General features: G+C 37.1%; 1 protein-coding gene across 2 annotated transcripts in view; it reads left to right on the top strand.

Annotated features, from left to right (window-relative positions):
• The window catches only part of plxdc2b (plexin domain containing 2b), a 110,772-nt gene extending 87,794 nt beyond the window's left edge, over positions 1-22,978 (top strand). The window contains exons 11-14 of one of the 2 annotated variants that reach the window (NM_001146305.2): positions 1,041-1,194; positions 9,045-9,083; positions 17,895-18,055; positions 20,120-22,978. In NM_001146305.2, coding sequence (NP_001139777.1) covers positions 1,041-1,194; positions 9,045-9,083; positions 17,895-18,055; positions 20,120-20,239 — 474 coding nt within the window. In that variant the 3' untranslated portion in view covers positions 20,240-22,978. Of the gene's footprint in view, positions 1-1,040; positions 1,195-9,044; positions 9,940-11,586; positions 12,742-17,894; positions 18,056-20,119 lie in introns of those variants that run through there. The other variant, XR_015494464.1, reaches the window with a different exon arrangement.
• Positions 22,979-23,190: the final 212 nt, after the last annotated feature.

The raw sequence follows: 23,190 nt of genomic DNA, 5'->3' as shown, positions 1-23,190 counted from the left end.
GTTAAGTCGATCTGCTGCAGTTCAAACCAAGCATCAGAATGGGGAGGAAAGGTGATTTAAATGACTTTGAACGTGGTATGGTTGTTGTGCCAGTCTGGGTATTTCAGAAACTGCAGATCTACTGGTACCGTGTGCCACTACTTTCAGCTAAGAACAGGAAACTGAGGCTACAATTCATACAGGCTCACCAAAATGGACAACAGAAGTTTAGAAAAATGTTGCCTGGTGTGATAGGTCTCAATTTCTGTTGTGACATTCGGCTGGTAGGGTCAAATTTTGGCATAAACAGCATGAAAGCATAGATCCATCCTGCCTTGTATTAACGGTACAGGCTGGTAGTGGTGGTTTAACGGTGGGGGGCATATTTTCTTGGCACACTTCTGGCCCATTAGTACCATCATTTTAACGCCACAGCCTGCCTGAGTATTGTTGCTGACCATGTCCATCCCTTTATGACCACAGTGTACCCATCTTCTGATGGCTACTTCCAGCAGGATCATGTAATAAAGCATGAACCATCTCGGACTAGTTTCTTAAACATGACAAATGAGTTCACTGTACTCAAATGGCCTCCACAGTCGCCAGATCTCAATCCAATAGAGCACGTTTGGGATGTGGTTAAACATAAATGTGCTGCTGACATATCTGCAGCAACTGCATGATGCTATCAGGTCATTTTGGACCAAAATCTTGGAGGAATATTTCCATTACCTTGCTGATTCTATGCCATGAAGCATTAAGGCAGTTCTGAAGGCAAAAGTAGGTCCAACCCAGTACTAGTAAGGTGTACCTAATATAGTGGCCACTAAGTGTATTTACAAAATATATGGAACATGGCCCTCACTTCATATACTTATGATTTTTGGCATAAAAGAAAAATCTATAATTAATGCATTGTCGGCTATTTTTTTATATTATAGCTATGCAACATAAGACATGTCATTGAGGTTGACCTATTGGCACTGATAAGCAATGTCATTTTTGCTTATGTCACATATGTTTTGGTTCAACTGCTAATATCACTTGTCTTTCACTGGCAGACTAAGGATAACTCGTGTGACATTATCAGCACCACTAATATGGATCTGCTGACCACTGCATCAGTGGTGAAGATGAGCACAAGGAACAGAGGAACTACTGAGGGTCACTCGAGCCGAGCCCCATCACACATGCCCACCAGCATACCGACAGAAGGTACAGACACCACAGAACATTAAACTGATCTTACAATCCTCTGAGAGAAAGGAAACAAACGGGTCAGTGATCTGAACCATTAGTTACAAGTGACTGCTCGTGGTAAGAATGCGGCAGGATAATGTTAAGAGGGCACCAATGGATTCTACATAAATCAATAGACACGGAAAAAGAAAGGCTTATTTGTGCTTTATGCGCTTGAGGAAAATCAATTCCTGGAGAAGAAATGTTCAGTGTGTAAGAACATTCAGAACATGGTTAAAGGGCTTTGCTCATAAATGGCTTCAATAGATAATCATGCTCGTCTTTCTGCTTAAATAAACACTGGCACTTATGAAGACACACACTCTCATCCATTCACCGCTTAAAGGGACAGTTCACAACCTCTTTGAGTTTCTTTCTTCTGTTGAACACAAAAGAGGATACAGAAAGATGTCGGAAAATGTTTGCATAAGAATGAGTGCATTCTTCTAAATATCTTCTTCTTTGTTCAACAGAAAAAAGACACTCGTGGTTTAGAAACACTGTAGGGAAATACTAAGTATTTTTTCACTCTTGTGTGAACTATCACTTTAGCTGTTATATAATCTCAGCGTCATATTGTGTGCTTCGCTTTATTTTTCTTCAAGATAGACACAAACACATTACCAGACACAGCAACACGGCATAAATGATCAGTCTTGTCTGTGAATTATGAGCGCACCTATAATTATTTACAGAAACAATGTTTTTTATACAAAATTCAGCGCGAGTTTGATTTAACTTTTTATTTAATTTTCTCTCTCCTTGTTTGTTTAGCCTAGGCCTGTTGCAACTGTTAATGTTCTATTGTCTGTAATAATCTAAGCGGTTACTGGAAAAAACAGTAGTAATTGTGCGATTTTAATTACATTTCAATTTGCCATCCAACTGAAGATATTTGGCAACAGAGATGAGGTTCTCAGGGTGAATGCGTACCTTGGCTCTAGGGGTCAAACATCAAAAAATAAGGTCATGAATCTTGGAGTAGTTCTGGAGTCATATCTGAGTTTCAGTAGTCATGTCAAAGCAGTAGGTAAATCAGCATAGTATCATCTCAAAAACGTTGCAAGAATTAGATACTGTGTTTCCAGTGAGGACTTGGTTCACACTACAGCCAAATGTGGCTCGGGTAATGATAGTGTGAACAACCCAAACTGCATAGAATCTGATCTTTTTAATTCAGACTCTGTGCCACTTTCATTTGTAGTATTAAATCAGACACAGATCTGATGTTTTGCAATGCGACTGTAGTGTAAACAGTTATGCAGGATTTCATCTGACTTTTACATAATTTTTGAGCGGCATGTGTCATCATTCTGTGCCACAAACATGCACACAACATACTCCTCTGCAGCATAGTAGAATGGCACACAGGGCAATAACTTTACCACAGAAAGTTGGTTGTTCATTCTATAACAACTGTGGTGCCCGTCGCCATATGTTGCCAGAAATTACAGTGAAACTCTTAGAAAAAAGGCTCTTGAGTAAGGGTGACAGAAAAGAAGTTTGTTGCAACGATCATAATGAAATCCGTTACCTCAGAGATTTTTCCGCCTCAGAGACACCCTTAAGTTAAATTACCGAAGGACTTTCATGCAAGCGGACACAGGTGGTGATTGTAAATGACAGCACTTGCAGAGGAAGCGTGGTTGCCTGAGTGTGTAAGTCCAAGCGTGCAAGCATGGAGGTGCAAGTGCAAATCTGCAACCAGACTCTATTGAAAAAATCAGCAATCTCGCAGTGTAAACAAAGCCTTAGAGAAACTTGTTCATGCTTTTATGCAGAGCGGATTACTGTAACAGCCTCCTCACTGGTCTTCCCCAAAAGACAGTCAGGCTGTTGCAGCTCCTTCAGAACACTGCAGCCAGGATTCTGACGAGAACCTGAAAATCAGAGCACATTACATCTCAGGTCTCTACACTTGCTCCCAGTGACATTCAGAATAGATTTTAAAGTATTATTACTTGACTATAAATCACTAAATGGCTTAGGACCTTAATACATGACAGATATGCTCACTGATACAAACAAATCACTCAGATCATTAGGATAGAAAAATAGAAATTCCCAGAGTTCAGTTAAAGCTGAGTGAACTGGCCTTCAGCTATTACGCCCCTTACTGCTGGAATCAGCTTCCAGAAAAGATCAGATGTGCTCTAACATTAGGCACGTTCAAATCAAGACTTAAAACACATTTGTTAAACATTAAATAGACACAATTTTATTAGAAATTATGTCATATACTATTAATTGTTTTGCAATTACTTGTATGGCAATTCATTTTTAGACGACAGGCCTAGTCAACATAATGAAGGGATTTTTTTCCCAATTCTTGGCAGTTTTGCTATTTCAGGGAATTTCCAGTAATGTCACACTGTTTGTATTTACTGAACTGCATGACAGTCACAGCCATTGAGAACATTTCTGATTATTAATGCACATTTATGAGGAGCAATGAAATTTCATGGTAAGTGGGGCTTTTATGAAGCCTTGTATAAAATATGATGCTGGTGTTTGTTCTGTCATGTCTCAAAACTAAAAGCTGCTAACTATGAATATTTGCTCACTTCACTTCACGTAAATCAGTAGCGCGCTCTGTTTTTACAGGCAGGACTGGATCTGGCTACAAAGATTACATTAGTTTCTGTTTTGCCAGGGGTCCACTTAAAGTGATTAAGTACACGAAACAATCTGTTCATCATTAACAGTTTCTCAGAATACTCAATAAGCCAGTGAATTATGAGGTCATTGAAAAGGCATATAGCTCTTGTTTCTACTCTCTGTCCTTCATCCCCTATTCATTACTGAATGGTTATTTCATTAACAGGCCACTTATGTTATTATGACAAGAGAATTAAAATGCTGACAGGTCCATATGGAATAATCAAGAAATTGATGCATACTATATAACTGTGGTTGAGTTGTACACAGTAAAATGTGGTAATCTGTCATAATTTATGCAACATCGTGTTTAAATTAGTTTTTTTAACTGAAAGCAAATAAGTACATTTGGGTAATTGTTGATAACCAGTTTTGGTTATTGTTAACTCTAGTAAGAATCAAAAATGTTTTCTTTTCTAAATATCTTCCTTTCTCTATCAAAGAAAAAAATTTACAACTGTCAAGGCACGTTTATTTATATAGCACATTTCATACACAGTGCCAATTCAAAGTGCTTTACATAAACCGGAATAAAAGAGACAAGTATAAATAAAATAAAAACAAATAATATAAAAACAGATGCAAACAGCGTAAAGACAGTTTTTCCTTATTCAAAAACACTGGTGTATCATATTTTCTCATTTTACTCTGGGACTTCCCTATTCTGGTAATCACCCCCACCGCCCTCTGTGGACCTTTTCTGTGTATGAATCTATTGCATTATATACTGGTGCTATTAAAAAGTATTGCAATACCCTGGTGCTGAAAATGCCCATGTCGGTAAATATTCCTATAAAGACAGTTGTAGGTAAACACAGGTCCTGGCGAATAAAAACAGCTGAGAAGGAATCTGTGCGTCATTAATTTGAGACTGTTCAGCTCGTAAAGTGACCGCAGTCTGGTGTTCCTGCTGCTCTGTTCATTCGGTGATAATGACAACACCATAAAAAGGCAAAACCACTCACTGCACTTTCCTGAATCACTATATATATATATATATATATATATATATATATATATATATATATAAACAAGTAAACAAATAAATAGACTTTCTTAGCATGTAAAAAACACATATTAGGTAGGATGCTTTCAGGGAGAAAGAACTGAGTTTTAATAAATAAATAAAAATTACAGCTTAGGATTATAACACAGAACGACATAATATCTAACAAATTTGTCCTGTATTTCTCATGTCAGAACAATACAACATCATCTGCCAATCACTAAACCATGTCATGTGAAGTACTTTTATTAAATTCTTCTGCAATTTATATCAGATGTCATTTATTGATTAGTTACATTAAACAAAAACAATATGAAACAGTAAGTCATAATAATTTAAGTACATCATAAAAAATAAACAACCACTAAGTTTTCATATAACATTTATTACATGTAAAGCTGTAAAGCATTGCAGTCAATTCTATCTGCTCTGGAGCAAGTAACAGATGATTACAACTAAAGATTTCCTTTTGGCAAACTCAAAATTAAGTATATTTTACATTTAACCACAATATAGACATCCAACTAAATGCTTGATTATGTAAAAAATCATAATCACAATTATTTGGGGCATAATTGAAATCATAATTGTTTTAAAGGGTGGCTCGGTGGTTAGCACTGCCGCCTCACAGCTAGAAGGTCGCTGGTTCGAGTCCCGGCTGGGCTAGTTTGCAGTTGGCCACCCCTGATGGATAAAGGGACTAAGAGGAAGGAAAATTAATTAATAAATGATAATTTAAAAGGATATACAGTTGAAGTCAGAATTATTAGCCCCCTGTTTTATTTTTCCTTAATTTCTGTTTAATGGAGAGAAGATTTTTTTCAACACATTTCTGAACATAATATTTTTAATAACTCATTTCTAACAACTAATTTAGTTTATCTTTGCCATGATGACAGTAAATAATATTTGACTAGATATTTTTCAAGACACTTCTCTACAGCTTAAAGTGACATTTAAAGGCTTAACTAGGTTAATTGCATAAAGATGGTTTGTTCTGTATAAAGTTTAAAGGGGCTAATAATTTTGTCCTTAAAATGGTGTTTAAATAATTAAAAACTGCTTTTATTCTAGCCAAAATAAAACAAATAAGACTTTCTCCAGAAGAAAAGATATTATCAGACATACTGTGAAAATTTCCTTGCTCTGTTAAACACTCTGGGACATATTTAAAAATGAAAAACTAATTTAAAAGGGGGCTAATAATTCTGACTTCAGTTGTGTAAAAAAAAGTTTTTCCTTTCTGTAAATAAGTTTGCTATCACATCTTCGAAAACCATTTAATTTCACAATTCTTAATACAATAGCAAAAAGGGGCAAAGTAAAAAACAAACTAACAAAAAGTTCATGAAATAATAGAATATGTAAACATACAATAGGATAAATATATGAAACAAGTTGTGCTTTAGGCATCTTCACTGTAGGAAAAAACCTAACTTGTTTCTTATCAAAGCTACGAACGTCAGGAGCAGTGAGTGATTTTGTCCATGTTTTTTGTTTGATTAGTTCTGATAAAAACAGTCGGCAGCAGGAATATAAGGCACTGTCGCTTTAAGAGCTATGCAGTTCCAATTTACATGCCTTGTCATTCTCAACTCATTACATTCGTTTATTACATAACAAATGAGAGTTAATGTGAATAATCTCCAAACACTGTGTTTTGACACATTTTTGCATGTATTTGACCATTAAATCGCTCAGGTGACTTTAGAAGTGTGTCCTTTGCTCGTTTCAGAGGCTCAGCATGTCTACTCAATAGGATGCATTCTCTTTGGAATTTTTTAATAACATGAATTAATCAAATACACAATTTATCATTAAATGAAGCCCTCCTATGCTGCAAAAGTCACATTACAAAACATGCTTTTACTCGGTTTTATGTGAAATTAACTTTGCAGGGGAACAAATGTGTACTGCTGCAATAATCATTTTATCTCAATCAATGTTTTTTCATAATCGTTAGAGGCTAAAGTTAAAATTGAAACTGAATTTCGATTAATTGCATAGCTCTACTCCAGAATAAGTGTCTGTCATGAGATTTTCTTGTAGACAATTAGCAGCTGAAAGGCTGTAAGTCTCTCCTTCAAAATCATCTAAACACATTTTCATAAAGGCACTATATCTTATAAATAAACTGCATATTTGAAAATCTAAACAACTACACTTTCACCTAAAAAGTCCTCAAAATACATTATCAAGTACAAGAGGAGAAGTATTTGTCAGACTATATCAAAGTCCCTTTAAGGCAAGTCATTTCACTCGGCTGCCATCTTTGAAATGCCTCTTGGGCAGTATGCTCGTGCATTCTGTCTGAATGGGGAAACATCACATTCTCCAAGCGTAAGTTTGCCGAGCTTACGATTACACTACGTATTTGGAATCACCAATAAAATTAAACAATAGCTAACTCAAAAGTTTAGTTTCTAAATGTTCAAACAAAACTGTGTTTTTTTAGGTTGCCTGAATTGATGTGAACTTAAAGCAAGCGAGATCACGGCACATACCTCATTTATGGCTTTGTTACACATTATAATCATCTAGATCAGGGGACACAAACTGCCGGCCCGCGGGCAATTTGCAGCCCTCTCCTCCTCTTTCCAGCCCGCAACTGACATTAAAAATATTACGAGATTCCGCCCAACAAAGCATATATTTTTGAATCAGTATCATTGTTGTGCAGTCACATATAGCCACTTGTGGTTTTTGCCCTCCACCTATTGGACATTTAAAGTACTGTACTATATATTCGTGTTACTTTCAGTTTCTTTGTGGTCAAGAGTAACGCAAATGTAGAATTTTTCTAGGGCTGATTTAATTAAGTTTTATACCGCCTGTATTTTGTTGTACAAACACATCTTCATGGTTTAAGCGTTATGCTGGTGGTGTAAATATGAACAGTTTGCCATTGTTTGGATCAAATGGTCTCATTAATAAATTTTACTAGTATGCATATCAAGAATTGTATAAAATTGTACCGCTGGCTGAATTAAACATGTTAAAGTAAATATGCATATTTATACATACTTGTCCCTTCTTTGTTGTAGTTTTACAAAAAAGAAATATTTAATTTACAGCCCTCCTGTGAATTGTCGTTCACTGAAACGGCCCCCAGCCAATTTGAGTTTGAGACCCTTGCTCTAGATAAAGCTTCATCAGATCATGCTGGTCTTCTGAAGTAATCAACATCTTGATGGCGAATCTCTTCCAGGAATGACAGCGACTCTTTGTTTACAAGTTTGTGGGCGATTGAGTAGTTGCGTTTGACAGGACTGACGGTACCTCATTGTCATTTCATACAGATTACAAAAACCTTTTGTTTTCAAGTGCACGTGGTTTATTTAAAACTAGAGATTTGAAGCTTTATGTGGATATATTTCTTGTGTGTGAAGCAAGTATTCACTAAGTTTTCAGTGTGTTTTTTGACCACCAAACTGTCATAAAAGCACATGTCTGGTCCGAGATTCTCCCATGGAGAAACATCAGTCTATAGCGATTGCTGGTTGGTTCCTGTATTAGTAAGTGGTGCTTGATTCGCCATATTGACCATTACACTTTTCCCAATTCAAAACTATACGAGTGACGCATCTTGTGTATTCTGACCAAGTTTAGTCCTCTTTTTGGCACTCGATGTGGTTGGAGTGATACACACATATGGAGAGGCTGGAACTGAGTAACATGTACATTATTTTCTAGTAATTCAATTAACTAATTATAATTATCCCTCGTTAATCATAGAATACATGTGTGTGATTGGGAAACTTTGATGTAACAATGTAAATGAGAATCTTAATACCTTGCTAAATTGACTCTGTCTACAATGGATATTCCGCAGTTATTGTGCCGCTTCAGTCCTCATCAGAAATGCCTACAGCAGATGTTGACCTGTCTGTTGCACACAGGAGCTTTTCTGCTCACTACAAATCATATTCAGGAATGCTGGAGTAGATCGCTCATTAAAAATTCATTACAAATCCATAACTTGCTCCATAACATCTCTTTGAAGTGCTCCTCACACATGTGTGACCCATTTGTTTATAAGATGGGGTTGTGTTTTTATGGTCTGTGATGTTACATTTCACTGTAACATAGAAACTGTTTACGTGTAAACTGAGTTTTTTACGTACTTCTCTTCTTCTGTCTGTTTTCTTGTTTGCTTTTATAGATGACACCAAGATTGCGCTGCATCTCAAAGACAACGGAGGTAAGATGTGTTTTCAAAGTTTGTCTTTGCACTACAGCTTTTCTTCCGCTTGAGCTTTTCCTCCTCTTGCCCAAATAAGGTCAAATTGTGTGTGTTTGTGTGTGTGTGTGTGTGTGTGGTAGTAAGTACAAAATTTCCAACTAAATGTCTTTTCCATGAAGCAGTGTATTGCGCCAGTTCATTTCCTGTCCAACAGCAGATTTTTGTTTCGTACCTTTTACTTTTTCCCATCTTCTACTCTCTCTGTTCATCACATACAGGGTCTTTCTTTCTCCCTTGATGTACTTTATTAGCTTGATATCTCTCACTTTTGTCTCTCCCTCTCTTTATTCCCAGAATTGTGTTAGTCAGATCCAGGTCATGTGTTTTTGATTTGGAGCGGGCTCAGTATTTCTTTACCAGTCGGAAACGGCAGTCAGGGCTTCAACATTTCATCAATAAAGCAGAAAACAGCACATGCAGCCAATGAAAACATGTAGCCAGAGGAAAGCGCTCTCTAACTTAATGCAGAATAACAAAAATGTGGGAATTCCTTCTTAAATTTGGTAAAAGGGTGCAGGTGTCGCTGTAATAGATGGCTTATGCTCAAATATTTTCTCACATAAAAATGAAAATTATTGTTAAATTCTATTCAGTGACATATAAATTCATTTATTCATTAATTTTCCTTTAGCTTAGTCCCTTTATTCATCAGGGGTCACCACAGCGGAATGAACCGCCAACTTATACAGCATTTGTTTTACACAGCAGATGCCCTTCCAGCTGAATCCCAGTACTGGAAAACACCCATACACACACACTCATACACTACGGCCAATTTAGTTTATTTAATTCACCTATAGCGCATGTCTTGACTGTGAGGCAAACTGAAGCACCCGGAGGAAACTCAAGTGAAAACGAGAAGAACATGCAAACTCCTGACAAAAATGCCAACTGACCCAGCCAGGAATTAAACCAGCGATCTTCTTGCTTTGAGGCAACAGTGGTAACCACTGAGCCACCGTGTTTACAACAATTTTAAGTTGTTATTTAAAAAACTATGGTAGAAATCCAGATTTTTCTGGATTTGAGCATAAAACCTTTTGCTCTGTTCTGGAAATTCCGTTGATTTTAAACTATGATGACTCTGAATATTAAAAAGAAAGTAAGAAAATGTTTGATCTAGTATCTACAATGAAAATTAGTAAACATAATTAGAAAGTTTCAGAATTTTAATAATTTATGCACAACACAATAGTCATTAACCATGTTTTAACTTGAGAAGTGTTAAGAAAACAATGTTTGATGGACTAACCCTAATTTTCAATAACAATAACTGAAAACATTTGGTCCCTTTCTGAATAAATAAAGTCTTAAAATGACAATATTTTAGTTTGAAATGAAGAAAAAAAGTTATCAGACCTTTATAGAATATAACACATATTAGGATTCACTCAAATTGAAATCTACACTGTAAAACCCAAAAAGTTAAGGTAACTCGAACCGTTTGAGGAAACCGATTGCAACGAACCATTTCAGTTCAAAAACTAATCCTGATGAGTACTGTAATAAAGCAATTGAGTAATGAAGCAATTTGAGCACAGTAAAACCCAATACATGCAGAGAACTCAACCCAACTGAGTACTGTAAAACCTAATAAGTTAAAGCAACTCAAACCATTTGAGGAAACGGATTTATACAAACCATTTGAGTTAAAAAGGAATCTATATGAGTACTGTGAACTCACTCCATTTAAGTTGAAGTAATGAGGTTTATAATTAGCTCATTACCTTCAACACTTAGTTCAAAACTTTTTTTCAAATGAGTAGAATTAACTTTCAGTCAATTTTGAGTTAACTATACTCTCATTTCATTTGATAAAGTTGACTGTTGGGTGTATTAAATTCAGGGGCTGTTTTTAATGCTACCTATATTTGTTTCTGGTGTAAAATCTCAATGCAGCTGGAAACTGTACTGCTTCTCACATCAAATGAACCATGAAGCATCTGTATTGAGTTCACACCCTGTCAGAAGTAATATACAAGTCTGATTTTGCAAGGCCATCTTGACACAATAAAGGAAGAATGACGATTTTCATTTGATTGAGGGGAAGCCTGTTGTTCATGTGGTTCGGTTGCCAGCTGTCTGTGTACAAATTTCAATCTTTCATGACATCACAACTTCCCAAAGACACCAGACCTAGCATTCCCTAAATAATCTGCGATTTTTAAAAAATGATATATTAATGTGAGCAGTGCATTGTTCTCTCATAAAGACGTGATGTTTTGTTTTAAATTACTGCACACACATTTGACGAATTTGCTAAGCAATACTCGTTCAGTATTTTAACTAAGCAAATTTTTGACTTCAAGAGTCAAAGTGAAACATGGGCTGCACGGTGGCGCAGTGGGTAGCGCTCTCGCCTCACAGCAAGAAGGGTGCTGGTTCGAGCAATGACTGGGTCAGTTGGCATTTCTGTGTGGAGTTTGCATGTTCTCCCTGTGTTGGCATGGGTTTCCTCCAGGTGCTCTGGTTTCCCTCACAAGTCCAAAGACATGCGCTATAGATGAATTGGGTAAGCTAAATTGTCCGTAGTATATGTGTTTGAATGGAAGTGTATGGGTGTTTCTTAGTGATGGGTTGCAGCTAGAAGGGCATCTGCTGCATAAAACATATGCTGGATAAGTTGCCGGTTCATTCCGCTGTGGCGACCCCAAATTAATAAGGGAACTAAGCAGAGTCAAAGTGAATACACCACCACCACCCTTCTTATATTAATCCATTCATGTCCCATTCAACCTACTTGCAATGGTCAGAGGTATGTGTATATATTATAGACAGTAAATACAATTAAAGTAACCCTCTATATATGCTGCTTTCATTCAGTTGAATTTAAGTTTATTTGTATAGCACTTTTCACAATAGTTATTGTTTCAAAGCAGCTTTAAATAGGTGCACATTAATGCATTACAATCAAATTCTGAAAAGTTAAAGATATTAGTTACCATCACATTATTAGTTATTAATAATTGTATCTAATTAACTAGTAACTAATAGCTTTTTACAGTTAAAGTTATTTTATATAAGCTTAGTTAACCTGCAGTTATATAGTTTATAGATTATGTTTATGTGTACATGTTCAATGAATTGCATTTCTGTATTAAGTGTGTGTGTTGTCCTCGAAGTCCTTGCTGGTTTGCATTATCTCTTCACATGTCTTGGATCCCATAAATGGTGCAGCACAATCCTGAGAGGCCTTGGAATGGGCATCCCCAGATGGAAATAGAGAACAAAAAAAATGCGTAGCAGCTGTTTATAATGTATTTGAACAAGAGATATTAAAAGTCAATGCGAAAATGAAGTGCTATAAATGAAAATAGGACTTATATAAACAAGCATGGAAAGAAACATATAAAAAATGTCTTTTATGCAAGACATATGATTAAATATGAATCATTCTTACTAAATTCAGTATATTAGACTAGTAAAAGCATTCTATGATCCTCCAATAACTCGTAATTACAACTTATAAACTGCAACATCATGTGGAAACACTTGGAATTCTAGCAGCTTGAGCTGAAAAATGTAGTTAAGAATTATCATGTGGTGTTTTTGTGCAAAGATTCCTGCAACTGTTAATGCTTTGATAATGCAAAAATGATGAAAAGTAAATGAAAAACATGCAATACAGCTTAAAGTGTCCAAGTTATAGGGAGAGTGCAGCCAAAATTGAAAACTGCCATCATGTGTATCACTGTTTTTGTTCTGTTGAACATAAAAGAGGATATTTTGAAGAATATTACAATGTTGACGTTCCTATATTTGCTTTTCCTACTATGGATGTCAATTGCTTAGTTATAGCTTTACCACATTCTTCACTAGCAACAGCTTCTTTTGTGTTCAACAGAACAGAAAAAAACTCAAGCAGGTTTTGTAACAACTGAAGGGTAGATAAATGATAGACGATTTTTCAGTTTTGGATGATGAACTATGCCTTTAAGCTGATTTTATGTTCCCAATTCTGATTTGTAAATCTCCAACAATATGTTTACAACCATAGACACATTTATTGTGTCATAAAAATACATTTAACCTGAAGATGTGGAGTTAGTTTGATGATTTTTTGTTCTTAACACCTTTGAATCTAAATATATGAGATACTAAAGTTAAACGTAAACGTTAATCAAATATCTTTTAGGAGATAATAAGTGTTTCACTCATGCTCTTCCTCGAGAGAACTCCAGACTTTACCATCCCCAGACACTTCTTCTAGCTCAGTGGTTCTCAAACTTTTTTCACCAAGTACCACCTCAGAAAAAAAATAGTCTCTCCAAGTACCACCATAATCACCAGTATTGAAATAAAGTAACGTAGTTGGCCAAATTAAGCAGCTACAGCACTGCACAGTTTGAAAAGGAGGCAGAGTCATATTCATTCAACGAAATTGTACTCCATACAAAATATGACAGAGAGTAACAAGAAAATAGTCATTTTTCAAAATAGTCATTTTTCAAAATAAATGATCGTTCAGATTCAGATCATAAATGAAACTGAAATCATTAATGATGTTTTGTTCAACCCGGTACCAATTGATCTATAGACTGGTGCCGGTCTGTGGCCTGAGGGTTTGAGAACACTGCTCTAGCAAGTATCTGCTCTGCAAGCACCACGCACCTAGTTTTGCGCCAATTGAATTGAAAAGCTGATCACATTGGTGTTATTGTACGCAACCAATTCATTACTCAGTGATTCCTCCGTGTACCACTAGTAGTAAGCCCACGTAACACTAGTGGTACACGTACCACAGTTTGAGAACCACTGCTCTAGCTCCTCCAGGGGGATCCTGAGGCGTTCCCAGGCCAGCCGAGAGACATAGTCCCTCCAGCGTGTTCTGGGTCTTCCACGAGGTGTTCTCCTGGTGGGACATGCCTGGAACACCTCTCTAGGTAGGGGTCCAGAAGGCGTCCGGAACAGATGCCCGAGCCACCTCAGCTGACCACTCGATGTGGAGAAGCAGCGGCTCTACTCTGAGCTCCTCCTGGGTGACAAAACTCCTCACCCCATCCATAAGGGTGCGCCCTGCCACCCTGCGAAGGAAACTCAATTCGGCCGCTTGTATTGGAGATCTTGTCTTTTCTGTCATGAACCAAAGCTCATGACCATAGGTGAGAGTAGAAACGTAGATTGACCGGTAAATCGACAGCTTTGCCTTTTAGCTCAGCTCCTTCTTTACCACAACAGACCGCTACATTGACCGCATTACTGCTGCCGCTGCACCAATTCCTCTGTCAATCTCATGTTCCATCCTTCCCTCACTCATGAACAAAATCACAAGATACTTGAACTCCTCCACCTGGGGTAAGGACTTTCCTCCCATCTGGAGATGGCAAGCCACCTTTTTCCGGTGGAGCACCATGGCTGCGGACTTGGGGGTGCTGATTTTATATTTTCAAAGTATATTTTGTGTGTGTGTGTGTGCGCGCGCGTGTGTGTGCGCGCGCGTGTGTGTGTGTGTGTGTGCGTGTGCGTGCGTGCGTGCGTGCGTGCGTGCGTGCGTGCGTGCGTGTGTGTGTGTGTGTGCATGTGTGTGTTTGTGTGTGTGTGTTCAACGAAGAACAAAGTAATGAAAATGTTAATTTTGGGATGAAACATCCTGTTGCTGTTTCTGTACAGTGTATGAGAAAGAGAGAGAAAAAAAATAGTCCAGATCAAACCCATGCATTTTGAATGACCCAGCATCGTTAGACTACAGTTGGGGTGAATCTGGAAGATGTTCTGATGAATGTGTGGTGCCTGGGGTCCACACCAATTAAACAAGTGGGATCAAATCTTCAGAAAATGTCACATTTGATTTTATAATCGATTTCAACATAATGTTTCCATTAGCTCTGCTGGTGCTAACCGGAGATGTCGACATGTGATTTAATTTCACAGAAGTCTAGCAGTCTAGAAGGTATTTGAAGGTTAAGAGTGACAAAACCTTCAAGGGATTTAAATAGTTGCTTCACAGCACACTGTGTGGTTACAGTTTTCCTCATTTTGTTTCAGTATGACAGTCGTCGAGCCAGGCTGTCTTTAGCTGCCAAGCTTCAGTCCCTCTCTTATTGAGAATAAATTACTTCCCATGCTTAAGTGGTCATGGGCTCTTTCGTCTGGAATGAATAACATCAAAAATCCTGTCTTCTCATTTATTCTGCCCTGTGATATCTGTCAATCATTTTGGCACCTCTTGGCTTGAATAACTATATAATATACTTAATGTGTTCCTTATTTTGATAGAGAGAAAGGATTCCTTCTTTTAAAGTCACATTTATTGGACATTTCTGGAAATGACGTGACATATGGGCATAACAACTATAGTTTGATTAGTGTTAGCATTACAGTTTTGAAAAACATGATGTTGCTGAATATTTGAAATCTTTCACACTTGTTATAATTGTATTCTAACATTTAATATTTCACGCTTGTTTTTTTTTCTGTTTTATGGTATTTTTGCATGGGCGCAGAACAAGTTTTTTTTCAATGCTTGATATAGACAGCCCATTACTAAAATATGCTGTAACAAATAACTGTATAGTTGTTTTAAAGGGAACATTTATCTGCAAAGAAGCAGCACAGGTGAAAAAACAATTATTACCTCTCATGCAAAATTGGATTTCTTTTTCAAATATTTCTTAGCAAGGTATTTGTTTTTGTTTTGTTTTTTACACACAATAGCACATAATGACAATGTGAAAAAGATTCTTTGACATTGTTGCAAATTTATTACAAATAAAAAACATGTACATAAGTATTCGTAAGTATTCATAAGTATAAGTATTTGCTCAATACTTTTGAGCACCTTTGGCAGCCTCAAGTCTTTTTGAATATGATGCCACAAGCTTAGCACACTTGTCTTTGGGAAATTTTGCTTATTCCACTTTGCAATAGCTCTCAAGCTCTATCAGGATGGATGGGAAGCGACGGTATACAGCCATTTTCAGATCTGTCCTGAGATGTTCAATAGGATTTAGATCTGGGATGGTATAAGCCTGGTGATGAGTGATGCCTGGTTTTCTCCAAACGTAACGCCTGACATTCACTCCAAAGAGTTCAATTTTATTCTCATTAGACCAGAGAGTTTTGTTTCTTATGGTCTGAGAGTCCTTCAGATGCCTTTTGGCAAATTCCAGGTGGGGAGTGGCTTCAGTCTGGCCATTCTACCATACAGGCCTGATTGGTGGATTGCTGCACAGATGGTTGTCCTTCTGTAAGGTTTTCCTCTCTCCACAAAAGAAAGCTAGACCTCAGACAGTGACCATCGGGTTATTGATCACCACCTTGACTGAGACCCTTCTCCCCCGATCACTGAGCTTATATGGCCGGTCAGCTCTAGGAAGACTCCTGGTGGTTCCAAACATCTTCCACTTATGGATGATGGATGCCACTAGGCTCGTTGGAACTTTCAGAGCAGCAGAAATTTTTCTATAACTTTCCCCAGGCTTGTGTGTCGAGACAGTCCTATCTCGGAGGTCTAAAGACCTGAAATTAATCAGATCTTTTGTACCGTTAAATAAATATCAATACTTGACTACATTGATATATCGGGGAAAGAATGTTCACAATAAAACATCATATCAATATTTTGTCCTGCCACTATAAGTGAATAATTATATATAATGGAAAATGGAAACTCTGCACATTCTTCATTGCTGATCACCTTTACTCATTAAAATTGCAGATGCTGCGATGTGACTATTGCGAATGCACACATTGCGATATCGATGCTGAAACAATATATTGTGCAGCACTAGTTAAAAGGACCTAAAAAGGCTTTTTAAAAAAAGTCTTATTTGCTGTTTGTTCATTCATTTGTTTGTTCATTCGTTCATTTATTTAGTCAGCACACTGAAAATCAGTGTTGTTGGAACAAATTGGACTCAAACAAAGTAAACTCATTCTTCAAAATATCTTCTTTTATAGGTTCCATGATATTACATTACATAAGGGATAGTTCACCCACTGTAAACTGACAATTCGATCCTCAATGTTTAAAACAACAGAATATATTTTAAAGAAAGATGGAAACCGTTAACTATTTACTTCTGTAGTTTTTGTTTCCCTAATGGTTCTTAAATAGTTACTGTTTTTCAGCTTTCATCAACACATCTTCTTCTGTGTTTAAGAGAAGAAAGGGTTAATGGTTTGGAATCACTTGAGAGTGATTAAATAGTGAGTTCATTTTTATTTTTAGGTAAATTTTTTCTTTAAGCATTTTTGACAGGAGTAGGAGGATTGTATATGTTTACATTAATAGCAATGCATTTATTACATGAAAAAGACGTAGGATATTTATATAATCTATGTTTGAATTTGACTGATATCTATACATCTGTAACTGACATTATATAAAAAGGAAAGAGATTTTTCGCACAGACTCTGCTCGGCAGCTTTTGGTTTTAATAGAAATCTGGCTTTACTGCAAAAGCACAAGAACTGCAGACCACAGTAAATCTTTCAGGAGCCGCTTGGAAATGTCCGCGATACAAAATTAAGATTTACGGTTCTGTCTCTTTTCCGTCATTAATCGTTTTATCTCCATGTTGGACAGATATACAAACCACAGAAGCCTTAAAATCACAATACATAAGGGGCATAAATCAGGCGTGGACACAGCGCTCTCTTCTGTTCAACAGAGGAACTGCAAGGCTTATAAGGCAGGGATGCGATTATTGAGGGAAAACGAGTTTTTGTTCGGTTTGGTTTTAAAAAGCAGCGTGTACAACCACAGACTAATTGAGCCTGATAGAGTGATTGAACTGTATTAAATATGGTATAATGTGTGTGTTTCAGCTGCTGCGGCGAAAAGTACAGCAGACAGCGGCACTCACCCGCTGCACATGGGCCTGATTCTCGGGATGCTTCTGCTGCTCCTCGTAATGGTGGTCATAGTCCTGGTGACTGTTTACATCTACCACCACCCGAGCTCTACTGCGGGACTCTTCTTCATTGAGGTGAGAGAGTTTTAGTTAGTTCCCTTCAAATAAACACTCAACCTCATGTCTTTACAAAACTTTGAGATACACAAATGAACTCTGAAAGATTTTTGTCACATAAGAGACTGATTCATAATCGGATGTGACTAAATGGGACGAACAGGTTTAATAGGCTTTTATTCATTGATCAGTGAACGCTGTTTACGAATTACAGCCCAACAGATTTTGTCTCAGAAGCATGTTTAATTGAAGAAAAAGAACATTTTAATGCAATACAACAATAAACATTTGTTTCCTTTCCTTCTATTTTTTTGTTTTAACCCAAGCCCCACTCTAAAACCTGAACATCCTAAGGCAGCTTAACAATAATTAGAGTCAAATACAATAATTAAAAAGTCTGGAGTCATGCATGTTGTGACATAACAGCAATGATGGAAAAACAATTACAAATAAAAAATAAATTGCAGGACAAACTAAATTAAACACAAAGCACCATGAAGTGGATATAAAGATATATACAGATTACTTAACAGCTGGGTAATTCTTTCAGATTTTTAAATAGGTTCCCAGTATATAGATGTATAAGCAATAATGACCTCTGGGTCACTGATAAAGTTATGGAGCAGCATGTTCGTTGATGTGCAGTTTTCTAAATGAGGTTCATTTTTGCATACTTGAGATTATGCAAGAACCAGTGAGGTTTTTTTTACATGTGTCAAGCAGAACTGGTGAAGCATCAATATTTATATCAGTATAAAAACCTAAATTAAATCTGCTAATTATAAGAACTTCTTGTCAGAACATTTATTAAACTGCTAAAAATGTTTGTATTGCTATAATAATCTCTAAGCATCCTAAAATGAAGGTGCATTTCCAACAGGCACACAACACCATAAGACTTTAACATTAGGTTTGATTTAGACGTCTGGTGACCAAAATTCAATGTCTAGCCAGGGTCTAAGGACAATGTTATTTTGATGTCCAAAAACGACATCAAATGACGTTGATATTTGGTTGATTTTAGGTTATGTTGTAAAGTGACCAAAATCCAACGTCGATCCAACATTCTAAACCAACCTCAGATTGACGTCAAATACTGACATTTATTCTTCTGGTATAACAACCAAAATCCAACATCTGTCTGATCGACGTCATTGTGGTAACATCCACACAACGTCAAGCTGTAACATTATTATATGTTGATATTTGGCTGTTTTTAGGTTGGGCGTTTCAAAACAAAGTGCAACGTGCCCACGAGTTTGGGTTAAAATGTCAATCTTACATCATGTTGACATCCTGTGCCTGCAGGGTTTACTTTAAATACAAAATAAACTCTTGCTTTTTGAGAAATGGAATAAAAAAAATTGTTCAAAGTTGAAACAAGAATAAATTATAAACTAACTTTATTTACAGTTGAAGTCAGAATTATTAGCCCCCCTGAATTATTAGACCCCCTGTTTATTAGCCCCCAATTTCTGTTTAACAGAGACCAGATTTTTTTATAGAGTTTTATAGACCAGAGTTTTAATAACTAATTTCTATTGACTGATTTATTTGATCTTTGCCATGATGACAGTAAATAATATTTGCCTAGATATTTTCAAGACACTTCTATACAGCTTAAAGTGACATTTAAAGGCTTAATTAGGTTAATTGGGTTAACTAGGCAGGTTAGGGTAATTTGGCAAGTTATTGTATAACGATTATTTGTTCTGTAGACTATCGGAAAAAAATGTAGCTTAAAGGGGCTAATAATTTTGTCCTTAAAATGGTGTTTAAAAAAATAAAAATTGCTTTTATTCTAGCCGAAATAAAAGAAAAAAGACTTTCTCCAGAAGAAAAAATATTTTCAGACATACTGTGAAAATGTCCTTGCTCTGTTAATCACCTTTGGCCAAATAGTTAAAAAAAGAAAAACAAATCAAAGGGGGGCTAATAATTGTGACTTCAACTGTAGATAATAAACAAGACTACTTTACACATAAATGTATATGTTGATTTAAGAATCTACTTCTACTTGTGGTAGAATATGTATTTATTGTCTCTGTGCTGAGCGCATTTGAACTTCATGTATATTTACAGAGACGCCCCAGCCGATGGCCAGCAATGAAATTTCGGCGAGGTTCTGGTCATCCAGCATACGCAGAGGTAGAGCCCATGGGCCAAGAAAAAGAAGGCATTATTGAATCCGAGCAGTGCTGAGGTTTGACCTTTGACTTCTTAAGTCACACACAATCCAGCAACCCTCCTGATGTCTATCCACACATCTTCTATGATAAAGTCCAGCAACCCTCCAGAACCCTGATGCAGCTGAAAACACTGAGGGTGTGGAGTCTGAGCGGAAGAGACGTCCACTCAACAAATGCTTGGGAAACACTCAAAAACACTGTCCACAGAGGAAAGTTTGTCAGTCAGCTGGATGTATTTTGGCTTCTGCTCAGTTCCTGGCAGGACGTGTCAAGCAGCTCTGTTAACCTTGACTGAGGCTTTGAGCCTTTCACCCTCAAAATGGCCACCGAGCTGTTTGGTTCTCTGATCTGATGTGCCTCCAGGAGGGATTTTTCTTTTCATGACAGTTTCTGAAATGCACATTCATTCAGTTGATTTGTTGAAAATCTTATATAGGCCTTTAAATATCGCCGAAAGGGTTTGTAGGGGTTTTATGTTTCTCTCTCTATGATTTCAGCAGGTGTTTTGGAGCACGTTGGATGACTTCAGTTACAGATACTGTGTCTCTTCCTCTTGTTTGGATACAATCGGAAAATGTTCTGTGAACAATTGTGTCAATAGTATTGATTAACACTCCTCATCCATACGCAAACCATTTAGGACTTTTTTGCACATATTCACTTAACGCACATATATTGCTTTTTTTCTGGTTTATATCACAGTACTAATGCATATTTACAAGACAGGCGCTTGTGAGATTGCGTGCGTGTATATCTTTGTTTTTATTTTTTGCAATTGTTGTACACAATGATTCCCTTTACAGATAATAGAAATCAAGAATTTGTACTGATTTCCTTTTGAACGACAGGAAGTGAGACTGCGAGCTGTTATCATGACCGAGACCTTGATTTCTTTAATAATATCAGATTATAATATTTGTTCACTTAAATCATCCCAGCTTGAAAGAGTGGAAGCAACAAACTGAAAACTGCAATAATGAGTTGATTTTGACTTCAGAAATGTGATTTATTACTGTACTGAAAGAGTAACACAGCACATCCCAACCTTAAACATTAATCTACATATTTCTGTAATAATCTGGATTTTGACTATGAATGTTTACGATATATATCCTGATAAAACCTAATTAATTATGTCACATATTACCTTATCCTTTAAAAATGTCTCATGAAGACATTTCAAGTATCGTGACCAAAGAGCTGTCCTTACACACACACATATACAAATATACACTCACCGGCCACTTTATTAGGTACAGCTGTTCAACTGCTCGTTAACACAAATTTCTAATCAGCCAATCACATGGCAGCAACTCAATTCAATTAGGCATGTAGACATGACCAAGACAATCTCCCACAGTTCAAAGCAAGCATCAGAATGGGGAAGAAAGGGGATTTAAGTGACTTTGAATGTGGCATGGTTGTTGGTGCCAGACGGGCTTGTGTGAGTATTTCAGAAACTGCTGATCTACTGGGATTTTCACACACAACCATCTCTAGGATTTACAGAGAATGGGCCATAAACAAGAAAATATCCAGTGAGCGGCAGTTTTGTGGGCGCAAATGCCTTGTTGATGCCAGAGGTCAAAGGAGAATGAACAGACTTGTTCCAGCTGATAGAAAGGCAACAGTAACTCAAGTAACCACTCATTACAACTGAGGTCTGCAGAAGAGCATCTCTGAATGCACAACATGTCCAACATTAAGGCGGATGGACTACAGCAGCAAAAGACCACACCGGGTCACTCCTGTCAGCTAAGAACAGGACAATTTGCAGAGGCTCACCAAAACTGGACAATAGAAAATTGGAAAAATGTGGAGTAAATCATGACTGGTTTCTGGAACATGAAAATGAGTTCACTGTTCTCAAATGGCCTCCGCAGTCAACAGATCCTAATCCAGTAGAGCACCTTTGGGATGTGGTGGAACAGGAGATTCGCATCGTGAATGTGCAGCCGGATCTGTGGTAGTGAAATCTGCAACAATTGTGTGATGCTATCATGTCAATATGAACCAAAATCTCTGAGGAATATTTCCAGTACCTTGTTAAATCTATGCCACAAAGGATTAAGGCAGTTCTGAGGGGGTCCAACCCAGTACTAGTAAGGTGTACCTAATAAAGTGGCCGGTAAATGTATATCTATAGATCAAAAACAATTGGAAAACATTTCCTTATTACTGTAATACCAATTGATTTGCCAATCAAACAGTTTGATTGTCTCAGCATAGCTATGCATATTTCCTGAGCATTTCTTTTCACGTTTTATCGTCTCTTAGGTGTTTCATGCATGCAGCATTTGTTTCTTTTTTAATCCTCATAACAGGGTGGTCCACCAAATATCAAGGTCTAAATTCTATTTTTATCAACTTTCTTCACTGGAAGACCTGGTTATTTTCTGCAGACGTAACCTGAATGTGTATGTGTGTGTGTGTGTGTGTGATAAATGAACCTATCTTATTGTGTATGAGTGCACACTAATGTGAGGTCCAAGTGGATGTTTATTTTGTGAAATAATCTCAAATGATACGCTGAATGAGACCAGCTTTGTGCTCCGCAGTGACACCTGATCTTGAGATTTGGGGAAACAAAGATATTAGAGAGCTGAATTTTTGATAAGCGTAATCGTCATGTCGTGCCACACTTTGAGAGACAGTGAAACACACAATGCTGTAATCTGTGTACTCTTGAGTTACTACTGTCAATTTGACTACATAGTACAATTTGATTAAATAATAAAGTGGTTTAAAATGATGATTTGGCATCGTGCATTCGGTTTTCATCAGGGATTGGCAAAAAAACATTGAAATGCATTTTCAAGAGTTTACACTTAGCTGATGATCTATAAAGCGTAATTGGTATGCTTTCCCGGGAGCGAACCCGAAGCTCGTAATATCTTCGAGCCTGGGGCTCCCTCCCGTCAGGAGGGCGAGAGAGGAGTTCGAGCTCAGGTAGGTCTCGAGAAC

This window comes from Danio rerio, chromosome 7, assembly GCF_052040795.2.
Source record: "Danio rerio strain M-AB ecotype USA chromosome 7, GRCz13ab, whole genome shotgun sequence".
NCBI classification, from domain to species: Eukaryota; Metazoa; Chordata; class Actinopteri; order Cypriniformes; family Danionidae; genus Danio; species Danio rerio.
Note: the sequence above shows the minus strand (reverse complement) of the source record. Positions and strands in the feature narration are given on the sequence as shown.